The 21797-nt window shown below is 47.7% G+C and overlaps 1 protein-coding gene across 1 annotated transcript; it reads right to left on the reverse strand.

Annotated features, from left to right (window-relative positions):
* Positions 1-18093: 18093 nt before the first annotated feature.
* FZD8 (frizzled class receptor 8) lies at positions 18094-20103 on the reverse strand (the record flags this gene model as incomplete). The annotated part of the gene is made up of 1 exon (XM_082014726.1): positions 18094-20103. The coding sequence occupies one exon, from the start codon at positions 20101-20103 to the stop codon at positions 18094-18096; it is 2010 nt and encodes a 669-aa protein (XP_081870852.1).
* Positions 20104-21797: the final 1694 nt, after the last annotated feature.

The raw sequence follows: 21797 nt of genomic DNA on the forward strand, positions 1-21797 counted from the left end.
CTATGATGTGTTCCTCAACACAAAGGGGAAAAACTTTGGATAAGAGTTTGAAGGATATTACGTTAAGGGAACTGTTCTTTGGAAAATGTAACATTTTTGTATTTTTCTGAGTGTAAGTATGTGACTTTAAAACGCTGTGGACTGTCACTGATGTGACACCTGGTTTTCCAGGAGTACATGTGAACACTTGCTTAACCTAACTTAGTTTTATTGCAAAAGATTGAGCTTAGGAAAGATGTGACTTTTAAACACAGTTGTACATTGTCTACTGTCAGAAGGTTAGTTTATCTCTTCATACTAAATTCTCTAAACCCACTTTTAGAAAGGATATTCAAGCAAGAAGAGTAGACAGTGAATAAAATAAAAATACATGTTTTATAGCAAGGTATTAATGTGTAAAAAACCCATTGGATCTTACTGATTGAAGGCTACACCTATTCTAGTTAGCAACACCATGGCAGTACCTTTCTTTGACCCTGAGGCCAACTGGCACAGTCTGACCATTTCTGAGTGATTCAACTCCATTAGCCTCCAAAACGGGGTGGCTGCATCCAGATTAGCTGTTGGGAACGGTCCTGTGCTCAAGAGTTGCTCAGGAGATGACTAGGAGGTGTAGGTCAGGCAGTGCTCCAGCAGCTTGGCAGTGCAGGGGACTGAGCCCCAGTGCCCATGCTCTGGCTCTAGGGTAGATGTACTTTTGGCATGTCTACAAGGTGTTACGTGTCTCAATCTGGAAGTGTGACACAAAGCTCTTGATTTCAGTAGGGGGAATGAGTCACCTGACCTGTTCTCACCATCTCTGAAGGTAAGATGAGTCACTTTCTAGATATACCTATTTCTCCCACAATGTGATTGTCTCAGACCTGGGCTTAGGGAAAATGGTTTCTAACCCAGGAGAAGGATATAGTGGCAATGTCTGTATCAAAGTGCTCACCTTCTTTGTCTGACAGACTTCTAATGCTAATCATTTGAAAACGTGTCTAAATTGAGTGAGTCACAGAAGATTTTATTACTGTCATGCTTTGTGCTTTCCTTCAGTCTTAATTCTGTTGCATTTACATAAACGTGATCCGGCACTGAAGCGCAGCAGTGCGTGAGCTGCATTTTCTTTTAACTACAAGTCAGTGGGGGTTGAAGGTTACATATACCTGCAGATCATCGGTGGGAGTGGATATGGAGGAGCAAGTGCTCAGAGGAATGTACTGCTGGTAACGTCTTACAAATCGGATTATTCAGAGGGTGGCAGGAGCTGGTATTTGTAGATGCCGCTTGGAGCTGGAGTAGCTCCCTCTCCATTTAGACCATGCAAAGGAGAAAACAAGCGCAGATCCGGACTCTCTCTTACTCTGCTATATAAGAAGTTTCTGTAATGATTTAACGGCTGGCTCCTCTGTGCAGAACATCCAGGGACAACAGCGTTCACATTGTTCTTTTTCTCTCCTGTGGATGCAGAAGTCTTTAAAGCAGTTTGGCTTATAACGTCTGTGTGTCATTTCTCGTGTATGCAAGGTAAAGACTAGCACTTAATTATCCCTCATCTCCTGCATCCCCTCAAAAATTAGGTAGCTTAATAGATGGACAGAACTGCTCTTTGGGTCAGGAGGCAGAATTTACTTCTGCCTGCGAAGTACTTTGGGATCCTGAGGTGTGCTACAGAGGTTTTTAATTACTCCCTTCTAAGGAAAGTTTTCCTCTCTCTCAGCTGTGTTTGTTTCTTTTATCATGTGTGCTTGTTGTATGATTTGTCATTTCCACGGTAGGAGCAGCATTAATTATTAACCTTATCATAGGCAGAAAAACATTAAATATTTAAACTTCTCATCCTCCAAAGCCTCTTTAACTGGCTCTGTGCTGATTACACATACCATGACAAAACATTGCAACAATGAAACCTTTTATGATTCATCGCATCTTCTCAGCTGTGAGCAGGAATGCGAGGAACAAATGGGGATTCGGTCTGTCGTGTACACCCCTCAGCGTGAGATATAAATAGGGTAGGATAAATAATAAATGCGTTGTGGCTGGACACAGTTTGCTTTTTTGTGTCTCTAGCTAGACATCTTTTAATGACGAAGGAGTCTCATTTCAACTCAGAAAGGTCCTGTTTGTGGCTGAAACGGAAAACTAAATTGGTGAACTTCTCTCTTATTCTTTTTGCGGTTTCTTCTTGTGAAGTTGTGGCCTTTGGTTTGTGTCGCTCAGCTGCAGACCTGGCTGCTTTTAGGACCCTTTGACTCATAATTCGGAGTCGGTGTAATAAGCACTTAATGCGTTTATAAAACTGCACGCTAGAAGAGCGGGCTCTGCATGGGCTTTTCACTGGGGAGTGAATAGAAGCTTCTGGAATCAACAACCTGCTCCTAAGGGAATGTCTGCGATTCTCTTCTAACAACTATTTCCAAGTCACATTTATTAATTGCAAAGACATGGTTTTGTAATTAAAACTTTGCTTTGTAAAGCAAAGATTTAGTCTTTTAAATTTGTGAATTGGTTTCATAAGTCCTTCCAGAACATACTTCGTACTCAGGAAAATGTCACAAAATCTGCTTCTTAGGTTTACCAGTGTGTCTTTAAGTCCTTTCTTAACCCAAAAAGCATTTCTGAAGATGTGTTGAAAACACAATACTCCCAAATCCTGCCTTCAGGAGGCTTTGTCTTGCATTCAGACGAGGCTGCCGTAGCTGCAGCGCAGGTACCGCTTGCACCCTGAGGTGAGATTATGGAACAATACCCAAGCCACATATATCGCTCATCCCGTCTAGTGTGGTACTGAACGTGAGACTATACAGAAAGGAGTTGAGGTCCCTGGAAATAAGAGATGGAGCTGATCAGGAAACCTGTGATAAAATAGTTTTCACATGGGAAATAAATTTTTTATTGGAAAATTATAAAATGCCTAAAAAAAATGTTGTTTTCTTAGTACCTTCAACTGCGTCACAGCAGTTGCGAAATAAGTATCTACTAGGCTGCTGGAGACCTCGAATTTCCATGTTTTCCCTCCAGAAAAATCAAGTATCACTGGGAGCTTCTCCAGTATCAGCATGACTTAAAGAAAAAAAAAAATAATTACCCCTAAATAAGATATGTCTTTAAAAACTTCCTTTTCTAAACAAAATTTTTCAATTTCTTTTGTTTTGTTTTAGTTTGGAATCTGTTTTTTAATACCAAAATAGAAGCCAAACCCCAAGTTTCAATCAGTTATAATCACTTTCTCCTCTTTTCTCACACTCTAGGTTGGGTCACTTTGATTTACTCTCATCAGCATAAAGGAAAGCTGCAACTTTCTATTTTCTTGTGAAATACACTGTAGGCAGGTATCTAGGGAATGCATGATTTCCCATTAGCAGCAGTTGGTCTCTATGAATCTCTCAGTTCAGACCAGGATAAGTATTAAATCTGAAGTTAACAATGTAGAGAGGTCCTTAGTGTATTCTTTCAAGTTATTAAAATTATCTGTCCTTATGTGATACATTGTTATTGCAGTGATTATCTTGCTGGAAGGGATCATTAAAGAGGATATTAATTGCACATTATTTTATTTTAATGTCATGATTGCAATGGAGAAAAGATAAATTATTACTGCTTGTAATGTTTTAGGATAATAAAGAAATGCATCTCCAAAAATAAAAAAGTAGAGTAGTTGAAAAGGCTGTTCTTTAACTTCTGTCTTTTGTACTACTTTTAATAGCCTGATGTTCAACTGATAGAGGAGTAATTTTACAATGTAATGCTCTTACATTTGTAATTGAGTTTCTAAAATGTTCTGCAAATTAGATGGTCTCTGTTCAAAGTCACAGCATGAACTCCTGGCCTGTGATGCACAGCAAGGCCAACTCTAGAAAATGAGTTCAGCAAGGAAGAAATCTGATCAGAAAGGATGAACTGTATCTCTACAATTAAAATTATCCAGCATCCATGTAGCTAGATTACAATCACAATCTACTTCACTAACTTTTGCCTTCTCCCTCTTTCCCTTCTTTTTTCTTCCGTTTGCGTTTGACACAGGCAGGATGTCCCAGGCAATCTCCACAACTAAGATTTAATAATGGGAGTACACGTACAGTCCTACCTCCAAGAACTGTTTTGTGATCCTGTGCCACTCACAACGTGGAAATGCCGGGAGATAGAGAGCTGTCTCTAATTCAGGCTCTGCAGCTCACGCTTTAGGTTGAGTAGTGGATTAGCTTTGAAAAGCTTTCACTGACGAAGAAATTACTGAGTGAAGATGACCGCTGTTTCTGAGCTTTTCTGTAGAAACTGAAGTTTATATATAGTCCCCTTAAGAAAGGTGGAGGATTTGGGGTCAGCTATCAGAAGTAAATCCTTCACTTCTGGCTTTCCTGTGTGTGTAACATTTATTTTGCTTGCGAAGCCTTAGGCACCACACACCAGGGTGTGTTTGGGGGATTTTCTCTTGCTGAACATGTTACTTTTGGCAAAGAAAAAACAATAATGGAAAGAAACAGAAGATTTTGGCCTAGCAGAATGAATTTTTGCATTTCCTCCATGATTTTTTTTTTCCTTAAAGAAAAAACAGATTAAGATGCTTTTAGAGCCTCTTTTAGGCTTGTTAAGCAATGCCTTCCTTGTCCTGACAAATCAGACACCCACTCCTGCTCATTTCTCTGGAAGTCAGTGTGAGTGATTCTTACCTCCAACAGGCCTTATAGAGTGTGATTAGCTTCTTGTTTCTGATACCTGCTTTTTCCTAAAGCTCTATGCTATCCTTGAAAGGCCATATTCAATGGTAGGTGGATGGACAACTCATATAACACTTTGACTAACAAATACAAGCTTTTCTTCTGCTTCAGCAAGCTTCTTCCTAAATCATTTTTCTGAAACATAAACATGGAATATCTATAACATGGATTACCAGTTGTGATGCATTGATAGGTACCTGTTTGCACAGGTTCACCAGAAACTTTCATGTATGTCTTAGTGCACAGTCTGGAAAGGATCCTGATTTTTGATTGACTGGAGAAAACCACAGAATTTGCAATGCAGCCCCACTCCTGTCTCCCACCAGTCACTCAGAATTGATCCCATGAAGCACAAACCTGTATGAAATTCAAAAGATGACCCTTAATTAAGGAATGTTCTAAACACAGATTTTTAATTCTCTTTTTTGTAATGAAGATAGAAGCATTAAGAACTATCCACCTCATGGCCTGGAGTTATGTGAAACACACAGCAACTTCAATTTAGAAAAAATCCACCTCAATTTTCGGAGTCTATAGCAATAGAGACCATGCAAATGTGCAGATAAATAGGAAATAGTTTTTCCAAATTACCTGTGTCCAAGAGACATATTTCATGACTTCTGAACAGAAATATTGACAACCCTTAGAACAACAGTCTCATGTTTCCTATTTAGTTAGCTCTTTGTATTTCAGCAAAAATCCTGAAGATGATACCACTGTGATTTAAACTTGGCTGCTGACATTTCGTTCCTCCTCAGGACAGTACTTCTCCCACAAAAAAAAGGAGTTGAAAACACCCAAGCAGTAGTTTTATTCTTACATGAGATTCCTAAAATATTCCTAAAAGTCTTAGTTCCAGAAACAATTCAGCTCAGCATATCTTTTGAGAAGTTTTGCTCGTATAACCCAAAGATCCTACAAATTAAAGGTAAAGAGTTCAGCAGAACATTTAGGCTGTTCACTTCTGCTGAAATGCTTGTTGATACCCGTGGGTAATATTCTTGTTGCTGGACTTGGGGCCCAGCCTACTAGAGGCTGGGCACAGGCTCAGTTTAAATATTGTCCCACACTGCTTCTGACACCAAATTCTATATAAATTTTGCCCTGGTTTTGGAGTGTATGCACAGTTATCATAAGAACAGTTCCGCTGGGACACCAAAAGACAAATTTCAGGATTTTCCAGCCCCTACAGAGCTACCCACTGCATCCCTGCCGGCAGCCCGCAGGCCCTGCCAATACAGACTGAACAGCTTAAACCTGGAGTACTACGTCTGTTGATTCACGAGAAATTAGTAGATTAGTTGAAACGAATCCTATGCTGTAGGGTTACATTGAGAAACTGTTGCAAAGCTAAGGCCACCTTGCAGAGCGACCCTTCCGCAGATAATGCGGTACAATTGCACGCACACCGCTCTGCCTGCAAAGTTAACTACAGATAATTTATCTGGAATGCAGAATCAGCAGGATATTCCTTGAAACTGGGCTATATAAAGAATATTGTGAGGGTATGGGTGCCTCAGTCTGCATCTGATAGAAGATCTCACCTACCACCTCAGTGAGGACTGAGCTCCCTTGGTTTGAGTTTTCCCTGCAATTTGGCACACCACTGTTCAATGTGCATGTAGGTGTTTGCAGGAATTAGCTTGTAAAAAGAAAGTGCTAGTGAGTGTCAGCTTCTTCCAGTTTTGCCAGTCTCTTTATATTCCAAAGCAATGACCAGGTGGGGTCCCATGGTGCAGAAGGCTGTGGTTTTCCCCCACACTGGCTGCACCCCACATGGGGCTGCCCCAGCTGCCAGCACGCATCCCAAAAAGCAGCAAGCCACAGCCTCCACCACCCGCCCTGGAGTACCACGTCAACCATTTCTAGGATCTTTGGTGAAGTGTGTTTCCAAAAACGAGGCAGAACTTCTTTACCAAACCGCCTGCGTTGCTGTACTAGTTGTATCCGACCGTGTCTGCCTTTACTTCCCAGCCCACCAGCAGAAGCTGGCTGGTGCCACGCAGTTACTGAAGAAGCAGGATCGTGGTACAAATGATGACTCAGGAATAGGGAAAATGTGGTGATAAACACGGTCTTTAGCTGCATACAGAGCGTTCCCTCTTGCTGTATTTCCTCTCTTTGCCTGCCTTAAACCCTTTCCCTCGCATTGGGCCAGCGTGCCAGGACGAGGGGAGCGTCCTGAGGCTAGCAATGGAGGATGCATACAGGCCCCATCCGCTTCTCAGCTCTTCCAGGCCGACTGCACCCTGGCCTTGCCCGCCGTATGCCCCAACCCATGGTAAGTCCATCTTCCAGAAGGGATTCCAGCCCCTTGCTTCAGCCTGGCCTTGGCAGCAGCTCTCACACTGGCAATGTTCTCTGTCCGCCCTGAGCTGCCTGAGTGCCCTTTGCATTCACCGGCGCTCAGGTGGTTATTTTGGGGAAGGCGGTTCCCGTTTGTGCCTCGGCAGCTGGTAAATTGAAGCGATTGCCACCAGGAGGGTTGCTGGCGTGGGCGACAGAGAACTGCGGGGAAAAGCTGCTCCGCTTGCAGCCGTAGGCCTTCTGCAGATCTGGGGTGACTTAAGCTGGCTGAACTGGCCAGGCTTATATCGGAGAGAAAAACCTGTGCAAAAGCCGCTTTAGACAGTCGACACAAACTTGAGCGTAGGCCAAGAAGCTTTGCTGGCAGAAAACCTTACCGGAGGCAGGCCTGCAAACATGAGCGTGTTTCTGAAAGCTCTTTTTTACAGGTTTTCCCATTAGAAGGAGTTTGCTTTGCTGTTAGGTCTGTGTCAGCGGTGTGAGTGGTTAGGCAGGCAGCTGTCAATCTCGCTCTGGAGACTGATCTTAAAGAACAGAGGGAGCTTTGTCCTTCTTTTGAAGATTTCTGTCTTATTTAGGTCCAAACACATAGCAGTGTTAGTCGGAAGAGGTCTACAGCTGGGAAGAATTTTCATTACTTTGACCATTTTTCTTTTAAAACAAGTAATTGTGGCGCTCTGCCAGGTGCCAAGTTCCCTTAAACCCTAGTGCACACCAGGGGACACAGCCCCGCCTGCCAAACGCCCACTGGTGGCCGTGAGGAATGGAGAACTTGGGGGTGTTTTTCAGAAAGCGAGTGCTTCCTCTTGGCTGACAGTCCTGCGTGAGTAAGGACGGGAAGCTTTACAGCCCACGGATCTGGTGGGCATCCAAGTCAGGCCCCTGGCCCAGGCTGCTCCCCCGTTGCGTTCCTTCTCCCCTCTGCCATAAGGTGTTGGTGAGTTGGGGTTGGGCTCAAGCAGGGCTTTTAGGGAGGGCCGAGGGCTGCATCCACACCAAGTGCCAGGGCTAGGACAGTTCTCAGACTGTGTCTGAAAATGCCAGACTCGAGTACAGCACCTCCATTCCTCGTAGTTCTTCGCTCTTTATCAGTACTTGGCTAGCTCAGTTCACACAGATTGCGAGTGGTTCAGGGAACATCATGTTGAAGCCTGTCACGTTTTATTTGTACATCTTTGCTGCTCTCTAGAGGAGCTGAGGGAACTTGCATGGTTTAAGGACACATGGTTATGCACTTTAAGCCATCCTAACGTCTGGATAAATGAAGAAAACTGAAGAAGGGAAGCAAACCAAAGGAAACAATAGCCTCCCTAAAATGTTGCGAGGAAATGAAGCAGCAGCAAAATAAATTTTAAAGTATAAGGTAAAGAACAGAGAAGTTAATATACTGCAAAGAGGTAGGAGAAAGCACATAGATATCATTACAGGTGAGGGGACTGCCAAAAGAGGTGATACTGAAATAACACCTTTTCAATAAATTATGATTATACTGAATAAGTTACGATTATACCAGTCGAAGGCCTTATCAGGAATAACCCCTCCCAAATCCTTAGCAGACAATGTGCAGAGTGCTTTTAAGGGGGTCAAAGCGGCCAGGCAACTGGCTGAGAAACAACATCTTTATTGAACAATCAAAACTAGAGATTGTACCAGCTTGTACAAAGACATGATAGAGCCCAGCAAAAAGTGTAACACTTGAGGAAGCAGAAATTAAAGAATCCACCACCAAGAAAATACTGGAATCTTGCAACAGAGATGTGACTGATGATAAAAAGAATAACCAGGCTCTCTTGGCAGGGTTCAGCTCAAGATTTTGTCGCATATCTGTGAGGTAGATGTCCAAACTCCTACTACTCTGCAAGGAGATCTGGTCAAATCCAGATCTCTGGGCTCCAATCAGTTTTCCACAAAAGGTATCTTATGTTATTAGAGTTGCCAGAGGGTAACTGAGATACTCACCTGTGGCTTTCAGACATGATGGAAAATTACAGGAGACCCATGATCATTTGGAGAGGCAGGTAGAAACTGGATAGGAGTCTCCAGGATGACCTGGAGCCCATGTCTGGGCAGTTGAATTAAGGCCCACAAGTTTAGAGGGAACGGACTCACCTGCCAGCACCCACTGGCTACATCACTAACACTCTATTGACTGCAACAGGAATCGATGTAATAGCTTACCTTTAAAAAACCATACTGAGATACCTACCTGCATTCAGGTGTCTTAGTCTTGAGCTGAACCTCAGCCTTCACCTAAACATGGCACTTGGAGCGGGGGGGGAGAAGAAAGAAAAACTGAAAGTATCGAGAAATAATTAAGCAATGATCACAACTGGTGTGAAGATGTTACCTTTCACCAAATGTGATATTGTCTTTGCTCAACAAAAGAGATAGAGAAAGCAAAGTCAGGAGAATAGTATTGCTATTGGCCTGGAATACCATATGATGTCAATCATTTTCATGGCAGAATTATTTAGGAAAAGAGCAGAAGAAACAAAACCACACTGGTCATACCTTTCATAGATTTCAAAAAAACATCTTGCAAGTCACCACTGCAACACTCTGAAATCTTCTAAAATGCAAAAAGAAAAATTGACACTAAAGTCTAACTTTCACAAGTACAGTGAATATGGCCACACAGCTGTAGACTAAGCCCTTTCAATTCTTGTGTGTATTGTTGCTAATGACTTACTTGAGAGAAGTGCATAAAAAGAAGCGCTGTAGTTCCACAGGAATATGCTAGGAGATGTAACTACACAGCTAGACCTATGCTTCAAGAGAAACTAAAAGATTGTCCAGTGTTGACAGAGATATATCATCTCTTATTCTCAGAAAACACAGCACATCAGAGTCTGCCACCTCAGCCATTGCTTCAAAAGACAAGGTATTTAGAGGTACGACACCCTGCATTTTAGGAGACATTAAATGAAAGTTTGTTCTGCCCAGTGTTTGTGACAACTGACTGGAAATGAAAAATGACAGGAGTTTCTTAAAAGCAATTTTCTTACTTTTCTCAAAGATAGAATATAATATCACTTAATGTAAAATAACGTATCCCTTTTCTTCCAAGAGACTGCCATTATCTATATAATACCTTATATTCAAAATCTTCCATAATCTAGTTGGGATGAAACCAGCAGAGGGTCTATGAAAGTTGCTCTTTGAACATTACTCACTTTCAACTTCCACAGATTTTTCACTGTTGGCTTTTGGACCTTACAGAAAATTGTATTCTGAATAATTCTACCCAGAATAATTCTACTCAGAATAATTCTACGTTACCTTCTTTTAAGACATGCAAAAATATATATTTTTTTATTATTCTACCTATTTTCCCAGAAGGAATTATGTTTGGAAGCACTGTGTAAATTCATGAGTTAAATCCTAATTCAGAAAAACACTCTTGTTCAGGAAAACATTTACCCATACGCTTACTTTAAGCATCTTATAAAATCTCACTGAAATCAATAGGACTTTGGCATGCACTTAAATAGTCCTTACCACCCTACATGCTTATGATCCACTTCTATTCAAGGAAGCAATCAAGCACAAGTTTCTGAATCAGGATCTAAAGGTATTCTGTGAAAACCATTTCTATTCCAAGCTCTACTGATAAATTGGGTTTTTTGTGGTTTTGCTTTTTTTTCATTAAGAATGTATAACATGAATGTGCTTTGCTTCATTTTAAGCTGCAAAGGCCCATTTTATATACTGCTTGTTAAATCAGATTCTAATGATTCTTTCCCTCATGCAAATCTTTCCTCTCATTCATGGATTGTATTTAAATTCTGCTCAGCTTGCATTCATGATGCCTTGTCAGTGATTTGCATTGCTCTGATGCGTTTGCCCTGGTTGCACCCCTCACTCACTTTGGCTTGAGAACATAGAAGCCATAAATAACTCTTTAGCTGCTAAAAACAACACATGCAATTCTTGTACACTAATGAGCTGGAGGATGGCAGCAATGAAGCTCCTTGTGGGTCTCTCTGGTTTCCTGAACTGACTATTCGTAACGCCCTGCTCCATACCATGGAAAACTGTGGTTTTCCAAATTGTTACAGGCAAAATATCGCTCCTCTAGAGTTTTGCAAAAAAGTAACTTCAGCTTAAAAGTCACAGCTGTAAACGTGTTTTCTGCCCAGCAGGTTTGGGGAAAGAGAGTACCGCAGCTCCCTGCCGAGCGGTCGGGCTCCCCTCGCTGCGGCACCGGGAGGCTGTAGCTCCAGAAGGCAGCAATGTACAGAACACGTGCCGCCCCAAAGCTGCGGGTTCTGTAGCTGGGTGGGAAACATTTCCCCTTCCTTTCCAAAACGTCAGATTTAATTTTATTTCCACCCTACGTTTGGACAGAAAGCCAAGGCAAGTCGTTTGTTTCGTAAGGCAGGTTGCGACATTTTCTGATTGACATTGAAAGAGGCCATTTAGATTTCAACCACTGAGGAATGATGAGGGTATCGTGTCTAACGTGCAGCTTGAATCAAGTCAGTTCATAGCATGAAAATTATTCTTTCTAATTTTGGAAGATGTGAGAATAGGGTATTCTAGTTGTGTGTTTATTTTCTGGAAAAAAATCAAGCAGAAAAAATAATTGAGACTAACCTTTCTCTGTGAAAAATGTTAAGCATAATTTAGCAACGACAAACGTTTGGAGGAAAGAATATCTGGCTAAAGCATTTCAAACATACATGAACGCATCAACAAGTCTCGCATAAGGCAAAAATTATTGGAAAAGAACCTTTTTTTTCTGCAACATATTAAAAAAATCAGAGAGTATCCAAGAGGGATAATCCAGCTTTCTCCTTCATAGTATACTGGGCATGCACAGTAACTTGCCCACATCTTTCTGACTAAATGTACATTTGCTTGGAAAGCTGTGTTCTAAAAAAGGGCATCATATCACATCCTCTGCCGGCTGCAGCGGCAGTCACCTCTGCCCAGAGGCTCCCAGCGGGAGGTGTGCGCAAGCTCAGGAGCCGGCGGGCAGCTCCCCCGGGCTGCGCTGCCCTCCGGGACGGCGCCGGCGGCATCGCCCACGCCACGGCCACGCACCAGAGAGAGGAGAGGTGGAGAAAACGGTTGCGGGCAGCCGCTGCCGGAGCCCTGCGAGAGCGGGAAGAGTGGAAGGGCCGGGGTGAAATTCCCAGCCTCTCCCAGCCGAGGGCAGTGCCGGACGGCGAGCAGAGCGCCGGGCTCCGCGCCCGCCGGAGTCCCTCCGTTTGCCGGGATTTCTTGCCCGGTGCAACTCCAAAACTGTTGTAAACCTTCTTTTCCATACCTGCCCGCCTTAGAGAACGGGAAGAACGAGACATTTTTCTCTGGCCTTCTAAAAGTTGATTGAACGTTCAGCACACATAGCCCGGATTTGGGTCGGGAAGCCGAACGTGGTGGCCCCACGCTGCTCTGCTGCTTTTCACCGAGCTCCCTCAAATCTCTCCGTGTCTTCCTGATGAAGGGGATCACATGTCTCACCCAGAGGCCCCATGTAAGGGCTAGGGTACTTTCTAAGCTGTAAAGGCAGCAGTGGGATTGGTGTTTGACAGTGCCAGCTTTGTCAAAAACTGGCGATAGCTTTGGTGCTGTGCCTGGGAAACTGCGTATGCTCGGGGCATGTAGGACTATGGTCCTTTGCGGGGGTTGTTGGGGGCAAAGTGGTGGGGAGGGCATAGGTGTGAGGAAGTGCCTGTAAAATGGAGCATTACTGAAAATTACCGAACAGCGTCAGGAAATCCAGGTTCTTTCCCTAGACTTGCCACTTGTGTTTCATTTGCCTGGGCATTACTGCCATTTTTTTCTCCCAAGAAGAAATCTGACTATTCATTCACAAGTGAATGTAAAGTGTTTTGAGATCATAGATAAGAGACTTGTAGGAGTGAAAAAGTATTATCTCAGCCTTCAAAAAGCTTGGTTCAGCATTTGACCTTAGGTACTAGTTTCTGAAGTGATTTGACTCTCCTTAGTCACCTCAGATTATGGCTCCACATTTTAATACCAGACACTAGTTATTTCCATACCACCATAGCATTTATGATGTGTGATCCTTTCTGCTGAACTAGTGAAATTATACCTGATTACAGTAATGATGGGCATTTATAAAAAGCTTAAGTAAATAGAGCTGTCTGAACATTTCTAATTGAGTTCTCTTAAAGGCTGCCTAGAACTCATCATGACCACATGCAGGGAGTCTGCCCTGTTTAATATTTCTTCCTTGGACCATCACCTGTAAATCACTTTCCTTGTTCTTCTAAGGCTCATCCTGTTGTTTTCAGGGTGCCCTTTGTTGTCCAGCTTTTTAATTCTGGTTTTGGAATGCAGGGCAAAAGGAAAGGGAGTATGGCCAGGATGGGCAATGGAGTGAGATTGTTCTTCACTTGCTTCCCTCTTGGGCCAGAAGCTGGGTAGACCACGGTGGGTGAGAGTGGAAGAAGCATGTGCCTAGAGAAACACAGGCTGCGTGGCTCTGGAAACGGGGTGCAGGAGTAGGGCATGCTACAGGCAGGTTGTAACAGGCACTTTTGAAACTGGTTGTGATTCTACAAGCTGGTTTGACTGGCCCACACTGAGCTTTCCTCCAGCATGATCTTGACTGTAGGTGAACTCCAGGAGCATCTTTTCAACATTCATTATCACCAGTTGGCTTTTCCCCCATATTAGGTGGCCTGTTTATCCCATATAAAATTCCACGTCTCTATTGGTTAAGAGGGTTAACTTACCGGGCAGGCTAGGTTTGGCTTTTGCACTACATGTAGTGCTTGTGAAAGAAGTACGTTGAGCACAGTCACTGGGATCAAATGGTGATCTTACTTGTATTGAATTTTTTATATTTCAAAGTGGGCCTGGGTTTGTCTCAAGGACTCTGGTATTTCTTTCTCAGCTACTGATTCCTTTCTAAACTTGGACACTCTGCTTTGCCTCCCAGTACTGGTTGCCTCTTGTGAAAAACCATTGCTGATTTTTCCTACAGGCCACCTTCAGTTGTCTAGTGAGGTGTCTACCTGAGTGAATCTGGAAAGAGCCTGGGCTCTTAAGCTGGGGTGAAGCATGCTGCCAGTAGTGTGAGCACATGGGTACCGCTGCCTCCAGCTTTCCTACCCTGCGTGGGAGATCTTTTAGGACTAGTCAAGCACATTTGAGGAACTCTTAAATGGGTGAGCACCCCAATACTTTGATTTTAAAATACTGTGTAAGAAAGAAGGAAAAAAAGACTCCTTGTGTGCCAGTCTTAGCCTTCATAGCCTTCCCAGAAAGGCTGGCCACATTCATATTATTTCAATATATAAGAATTTCCCAATCTCTCCCTGCCTGAAATCCCTTCTCTTCCATGACTGATTATCAAAGCTCCAGGGAAGCTTCCCCTACACAGGGAAAACTTTGGAGCAGGTTGCAGGTAGCTCCCAGGGACTCAGCAGCAGGGGCCAGGGGAGGTGTGGTGTCCCTCCGGAGGCTCCACAGCACACTTGCGCTGCTCTGCCTCTTTTTAAAAGGCCCATTGGCAGCTAGGCCAGCTCCTTTGGAGGCTGCACGATTTATTCAGTCATTATAGCAGGAGGAGAATAATCCATAGGATTTCCTTTTGAAGCAGGAACACATAAAGCAGGGAGGGGTCCTGGAAAGACAAGAACACTCTAAAGGTATGTTGCTTACTAGAGAAGAAAAAAGAAATCACAAATCACGTTTCTCTGCTAGCTTAGTCACTCTCATGAGTGGAGCAGTTAGACCTCTCTGTGAGCTGCAGGAGGCTCTTAGTTGCTGTCTATCCAGCTCTCCGAAAGCTGCTGTACAAGTTGTGCTATGGAGTCACATCAGTGAGGATAAGGTTTCCCTTAGCTCTCACGAGCTGGTATGGCTGCTGGGGCATGCAGGTGCTGCCCCTGCCCATGGGTGAGCCTACGCCAGTCGGGATGCTGAGGGCATTCCTGCTCCGCAGGCAAGGGCTTGGGCCATGGGTCTGTTGGGACTGTTTTTAGTAGCTGTCTGGCAAATTTAGGGAGAACGCAGTTTATCATCAGACCTCGGAAGGCAACATCTAACTCCTACCACCTCACCGATATATTTTTCATCTTCACAGCAAATTTATCTTTAAAGTCTGATAAAGGGTATCATAATAATGTGAAGTTCTGTGTAGCTGTTGATTTTTATTTCTTGTGTACCTAAGTGCCTTGCTATTGGTTTTTGTGATTATTTTTCCCTAGACACAAATTTTATGTTGATTCACTAAAATCTGCACTTGTAAATTAACTTCTATAGCACTATTTCCCCAGGTTTGTGTTTCTAGCGATTTTAATTTTGTCTCATTTTTATTTGTTTAGCCTTTGCATTATTACTCAGTCACTTCCAAATGCCAAAGCAGGCACCTTGTTAATGCAAGTAGCTCCGAGACTGCTTTCCTGACTAAGTCCACCTGCAGCACCTCTTAGCTCATTCCAGGGTAGGTTAAGCCACAGAGCTACTTCCTATCTTTTACTAGAAATGCTTTTATCTCAGCACTAGCAACCTTTACCAGCAGCCTTTGAGAGACCTATCTAAATAAATCTTCACAGAACAGTTGTGGTGGTACCTTCCCTCAGTCTTCCTTGCTAGAACCCACTGGAGGGGAAGGAACACAGATTTTTATCTGAAGAAGTGATTGTGCTTCCCTACATGGGGCTTCTCCAGCAGGAAGATGACCTCTACCTTAGCCCTGCTGACAGCAGGAAAAATTGCCATGTTGATTTAAATGTTTCAACAACTGTTAAAAAATATTTCCAGCAATACAGGAAAATACTAGGGCCTTTTCAACTTACAGGTATGTCAATACTCTGATCCTGGTCAACCGGTGTATAAATAGGCACCATGCATAAATCCCAGTGGAACATCCTTTGTATTTGAGAACTTAAAATTATTTTTTCCTCCAAGGAGTTAGAGATTGGCATTTTAAATTCCTCCTTTTCATGATACCGGTAACTTTGTAGAAGTGGAAGAGTCTATTAAGTTACGGGATCTTTGAAAGGGACACCAATAATCAAGCCAGTGCTCAATGGAACAAGGTTTTTCCCACAATCGTGATTGATATCTGTGTCATTAGTAGGGTAGCTGCCCATCTCTTATCATGATTGACAGGTTAATAAGGGACCTGGGGCTATCTTTTCACTGCTAGCACACAACCTAACCAATTGCTTTTAAATGATTGCTAATTTGACAGAATATAAGCAGAGGCATAAAAATATCTGGAATAATGTTTAATGCAGCTTTTACTCCTGGTATTCCGAGCGATCCCAGTTAGGAAAACAGATTAGAATGTAGTTAACAGATTTTATTTTTTTTTTTTTAGATAGTTTTTAAAGAAAATCTTGTAGTTGTTCTTTGGTTCAATTAGGAGCAAAAGAGAAGGGGGTTTTGTAATGCAATTGTCCTGTAAAGGAAAATGTTTTAAATTGGGGAGATTATGTGAGCAGACCACCTGTAGGGCATTCATAGCTCTTCTCTATAATGCTCCAAGCCATGCCTTGCTGCCTGCAGTCTGGCTAACAATGCAGGGAAAAGCTGTTTAAAAGGCTGTTCTCCCTTTTCCCTCTGGTGTTCACTAACTGTTACAAGTCTTCCTCTCAAAAAAAAAAAAAAAAGTCCCACGTCCCTTTAATTGAAGAACTTTAAGGCTCCATGGTGGCCAATTGGTCTGCAACAAGAGGAACCGGGTAGCAGGGAAAGAAACTTCAGACTATACATCACATTTGGTGAAGAGAAAAGATCAAAGTTTTTCCAAACTCAAAAGAAACCAAGTTCCCTACAGATTAACCCTATTCATTTAGCTCCTCTTAAAGGAATGATGTTCTGAGCCACTGGGCAGACAGGTAAAAAGTTCAACAATTGCCAAAGCATTCTTCTGTTAATTCAACAGCCTTCTGCTCAAATAAATTAGCTTAGTCCTGACAGAAGAACAATACCTTTTCTCTTGAAAAAGGACCATATTTGATATACAAAAGTTAAGTATGAAAGGTTAAGATGTTAGTTTAATCTGTTAAGAAGAGATTGATCTAACAAATCTCAACTCCCTGTTCCACCGTAGTACATGATCTATGAATTTAAAACATTAACCTTTTACACTTCAGCATGCATCCCCGGAAAGGCAGGTGCTTACAGAAGTGTAGACAGCAGATATGAGAGGTGTGTGTGCACATTCCTAAAATAACACCCATTTCAAAAGGACACTTAACATGCCACGTGAGATGAATCCTTTGTAAAGGCTCAGTTTAAAGACACCATCATCTTTCAAAAAGCAAACTACAGCGAGGCACCTCCCGGTTTTGGCAAACACTTTTTCAGAACAACTTGTTGAATGACTCGTTTCCCTTGTGCCTCTGTAATCCAGTGCTGTAACAGAGGCAGCCATCTAGTTACATAGTAATGACTGGAGCATGAGTGTAGGTCACAGTTTATAGAAACACCTAAAGACAGCAGCTGGAATAACCAGGGCAGGAGGAGGGGAAAAGCTTGAAAAAGTCATTTATCAAAAGTCATTTTATTGACAAAATAGAATACTCATATTTGCTCTTACAGGGGCAGCCTCTACACTTTTTTTACAAAAAAATTTACAGACTGTATAGCTTTGGATATATACATATTTTACACATCTGTACAACGTAACAAATAATTATATAAATACATCCTTTAATGTAGGAAACCCGTATTTAGCTGGGGTGTATAATTAAGACATGTTTTGATTCAGTCTGTACTGTAAGGCATTTGCCTGGTCATTGATATCCCAAAAGCCTGCAGTCCCAGCAGACCCTCCCTCCCATGAGCGAAGAGCTGCTGTTAGTCCAGAGTGAATCGGAAGCTGCTGTGCCTTGCCCTCTGCGAGGTACGGGTGAGCCTCTGCCCTCCTCTGCCAGCAAAATAATAAGCTGGCTCCTTGAAGTACGTGCTCCCTGCGTATGAATGGAGGGGAAGGAGGAGGGGGCTGGGGCCTGGGGCCTCTGCCAGCTGCATTGTTCTATACAAGCTGTGGCTAATAAGGACCATTAGGGGTTCATTAATGGCACCAAACAGTGAGGGGGCATTTTAGGCAGGCCAGTGTCCCTCATTCCCTAACCTTTGGCCTCTTTCCCCCTCCTCACACTTGAGACAGGGGCATCTGCTTGGGGTAGGAGACTGAGCTGGCAGTGCCCGACCTCCACGTCAGGCCGGTGCTGACATCGCTGTAGAGGGAGCCACCGCCTCCAGCCCCAAGTCCTCCTGCGGCAGCAATCGCCGCCTGCCCGCCCGCTCCTGCCCCTGTGCCCCCAGCCACGGCAGCACCTTTGCTGGCCCAGCAGCAGCGGGTGCAGAGGGCCCTCCAGGACTCAAGGGTCTTGCCAGACCAGACCCAAACGCCGGAGGTGATTCCCACCACCAGGCACATGAAGTACTTGAGCATGAAGACAGCATAGTCAGGGCGGCGGGCCTGATCAGGCTGCTGGTCGCGCAGGCAGGGGCAGTTGTGTGTGGCCTCCCAGCGGGGCCGGTTGTGCTGCTCGTAGAAGAGGCAGGCGACCACGCTGGCAGCTGGCACAGTGTAGAGCACGGTGAAGAGGCCCAGGCGTATCATCAGCTTCTCCAGCTTGTGGGTCTTGGTGGGGCCGCCCTGCTGCTTGATGACACTGCGGATGCGGAAGAGCGAGACGAAGCCAGCGAGCAGGAACATGGAGCCAATGGCCAAGTAGATGAGCAGCGGGGCCAACACGAAGCCCCGTAAGTTCTCCAGGCTCTGGTTGCCCACGTAGCAGATGCCAGCCACGGGGTCGCCGTCCACGGAGCTGAGCGCCAGCACAGCGATAGACTTGACGCTGGGGAGCAGCCAGGCGGCCAGGTGGAAATACTGCGCGTAGCCGGCGATGGCCTCGTTGCCCCACTTCATGCCGGCGGCGAGGAACCAGGTGAGGGAGAGGATGACCCACCAGATGGAGCTGGCCATGCCGAAGAAGTAGACCAGCAGGAAGACCACGGTGCACAGCGCCGGGCCGGTGCTCTCGTACCGCACGTGCTCGGCCACCGCCAGCTCCGGCTGCAGCTCAGCCGCGCCGCCCGCCGCGCCGCGCCCCCCCGCCGCCGCTGCCCCCGCGCCGCCGCCGGCCCCCGCCGCCCCGGCCCCCGCGCCGCCCGCCCCCGCCCCGCCGCTGCACGCCACCTTCTCGTGGCCGGCCACCAGCCGCACCAGGTAGCCGAGGGAGACGAAGAGGTAGCAGGCGGCCAGGAAGATGATGGGGCGCTCGGGGTACTTGAAGCGCTCCATGTCGATGAGGAAGGTGGAGACGGTGGCGAAGGTGGAGAGGAAGCAGAGCACCGACCAGAGCCCGATCCAGAAGGCGGTGAAGGCGCGCTCGTCGGGGCTGAAGTAGGGGTTGTGGCAGGGCAGGGCGCAGTTGGCGATCTGCCCCGTCTTGACGCGGTTGTAGAGCGGGTGCCGCTCGCTAGACACCGACACCATAGGCGCCCGGCACTGGCAGCCCGGCTCGCAGGGCGGCGGCGGCCGCGGCTTGCGTGGGGCCTCGGCCGGCGGGGCGGCGGCGGCGGGGGGCGCCCTGGCGGGGCCGCCGGGCTTGGCGCCGCGGGGCGGGGGCTTGGCGGGCGGCGGGGCGGCCGTGGTGAGGTCCGTGCGGTTGTAGTCCATGCAGAGCGTGTCCGGGCTGCCCTGCTCGGGGAGGCGGTCGCAGCGCATCCTGTCGGGCCAGGCGAAGCCGTACTGGCGCATGAGCGGGGCGCAGCCGGCCTTGGCCCGCTCGCAGACGCTGCGGCAGGGCGGCAGCGGCTTCTTGTAGTCCTCCAGGCAGATGGGGGTGTACATGCTGCAGAGGAAGAAGCGCAGGTCGCTGGAGCACTGGATCTCCACCAGCGGCCAGAACTGGTGCACTTCCAGCCCGGCCTCGTCCTGCGTGTCGTGGTTGAACTGGTTGGGCATGTAGGTGTAGTTGTAGCCGATGCCCTTGCAGAGCGGCACGGTGATCTCCTGGCACGACAGCTCCTTGGCCGAGGAGGAGGAAGAGGACGCGGCAGCGGCGGCCGAGGCGGCGGCGCAGCCGGCGCGCTGCAGCAGGGACAGGGCGGCGAGCAGCGAGGTGATTTCCAACAGGTAACTCCACTCCATGCTCGGCGGCGGGCGGCGGCGGCCCCGGCTCCTCTCCCGTCCCGCTCAGCTGCCGCTGGGAGCGCGGCGCCACAGCACGCCCCCGCCCCGGCTACCCCTCCGGGGGGCGGAGGGCGGCCCCCTCCGTGCCGGCCGCAGGTGAGCGGGCTCGCAGCCCCCGCGGGGCTCCGTCGCCCAGGAGGGAGGCGGCCCCGCGGGCACCCGGTGAGGCGCCGGAGGAGGGGGCGCGTCTCAAGGAAGGCCCCTCAGCCGCCGTCGCATCGCTCCTCGCGGGGCAGGCTGCGCGGGGGGGGGCCGCTGCTGCTCCAGCGCCGGTCGGGCACGGAGTGGCGGCAGCGGATAAGTTTCGCCGTCAGCCACCGCGCGGCGCGGTCAAGATGGCTGAGGCGTCCCGGGGACCAGAGGCTGCGCCCCGCGGCGCTGGGCTCCCACCGCCCCGAGCGGGCGGGCAGCGGCGGGGCCGGTGTGGGGCGGCCGAAGCAGCTCCTCCTGCCCAGCGCCCGGCTCTGCGGACGGGCGACCGCCAGCCGGCCGGTCCCCGCTCTCCGCCTCCTCGGCCGCCCCGGCCGCGCTCGCGCCACCTGAGTCACGGGGCGACCGCGGCAGTGCCTCCGCACAACTTCTCGCTCTCCGGCCCCGGCAGCGCCGCGCCGGCCGCCGCGCTCTCATGAATATTTATAGCGAGCGCTGCCAGGCCCCGCCCCATGGCCTCAGCCGCCTATCAGTCGCGCCCGGGCGGGGAGCGAGGGGCCGGCCCCAGCCCTCCTTAAGGTGGAACCGGCGCTCCGGCTGCGGCGGGGCGCGCGCTCCGCGGCTGTTTTTCGGTGCGTTATACGGGATCCTGTCCGAACAGAAAGGTGCGGTTTTGCAGCGTGAAACGTTCCCTGCCGGGTGCGTGGGCTGCAACAGGCAAGCACCGCTCGGGGCTGCTGCAGGGTACTTTTTTCCCCTTTGCAACGGTGCCCGGTCAAGACAGGTTCACTGGAGGAGCAGCAGCAGTTCAGTGACTGCCCGGTGTCTCTCGGAAGCGGTTTTCTGTCACATTTTTGGTGTCCGCGGGAGCTGTCAGCCTGTACCGCTTCGACCGTTGCAAACGATGGGCGTCTCGGCGTGCGCTGGGTGTCTTGCACCGCCATGCCAGGGGCGAGTTAGGAGCGGCGGTTGCCGCGTTGGTAAGGGAGGGGGGTGCGCGGCGAAGCCGCGGGCCCAGTGGCATTGCGCAGTGGCGTGGCCGCCACCTGGCCTCGCCTCCTCGGGCTTCCCGCCGCGCCGGAGCCACCCACTGCGCAGCTGTAGGTACACGCGTGTGCAGCGCGCAGTCTGACCCGCGGTACGGCCGTTCCCGTACTAGGGGTCACGGCCAATGGCGGGGAGGAAGTGGAGCGGTAAGAAAGCTGGGATTCCTGAAGCGCGCACAGCTGCCAGCAAAAACGCGCTTGCCCGGCAGGAGAGCTCAGGGAGCGGGTACACGCACGTGCTGCGCACACTAGGAATTGGCGTTCCCCGTGGGCCTGCGGGGAGCAGCCCCGCGACCCGGCCGGTGGGCCCGGGCTGGCTTCCCTCCAGCCGGGCAGGGACCGAGATCCCGCTCGGCGGCCTGCGGGTGGGCGTACACGCAGCCCGCGCCGTGGCCGCCCCCGGCGAGCGCACTGCGGCCCCGCCGGCGCTTCGGGCGCCCGGTCCCAGCTGGGCCG

The sequence above is a fragment of the Phaethon aethereus genome, assembly GCF_964289735.1.
Source record: "Phaethon aethereus genome assembly, chromosome: 2".
Taxonomy (NCBI): Eukaryota; Metazoa; Chordata; class Aves; order Phaethontiformes; family Phaethontidae; genus Phaethon; species Phaethon aethereus.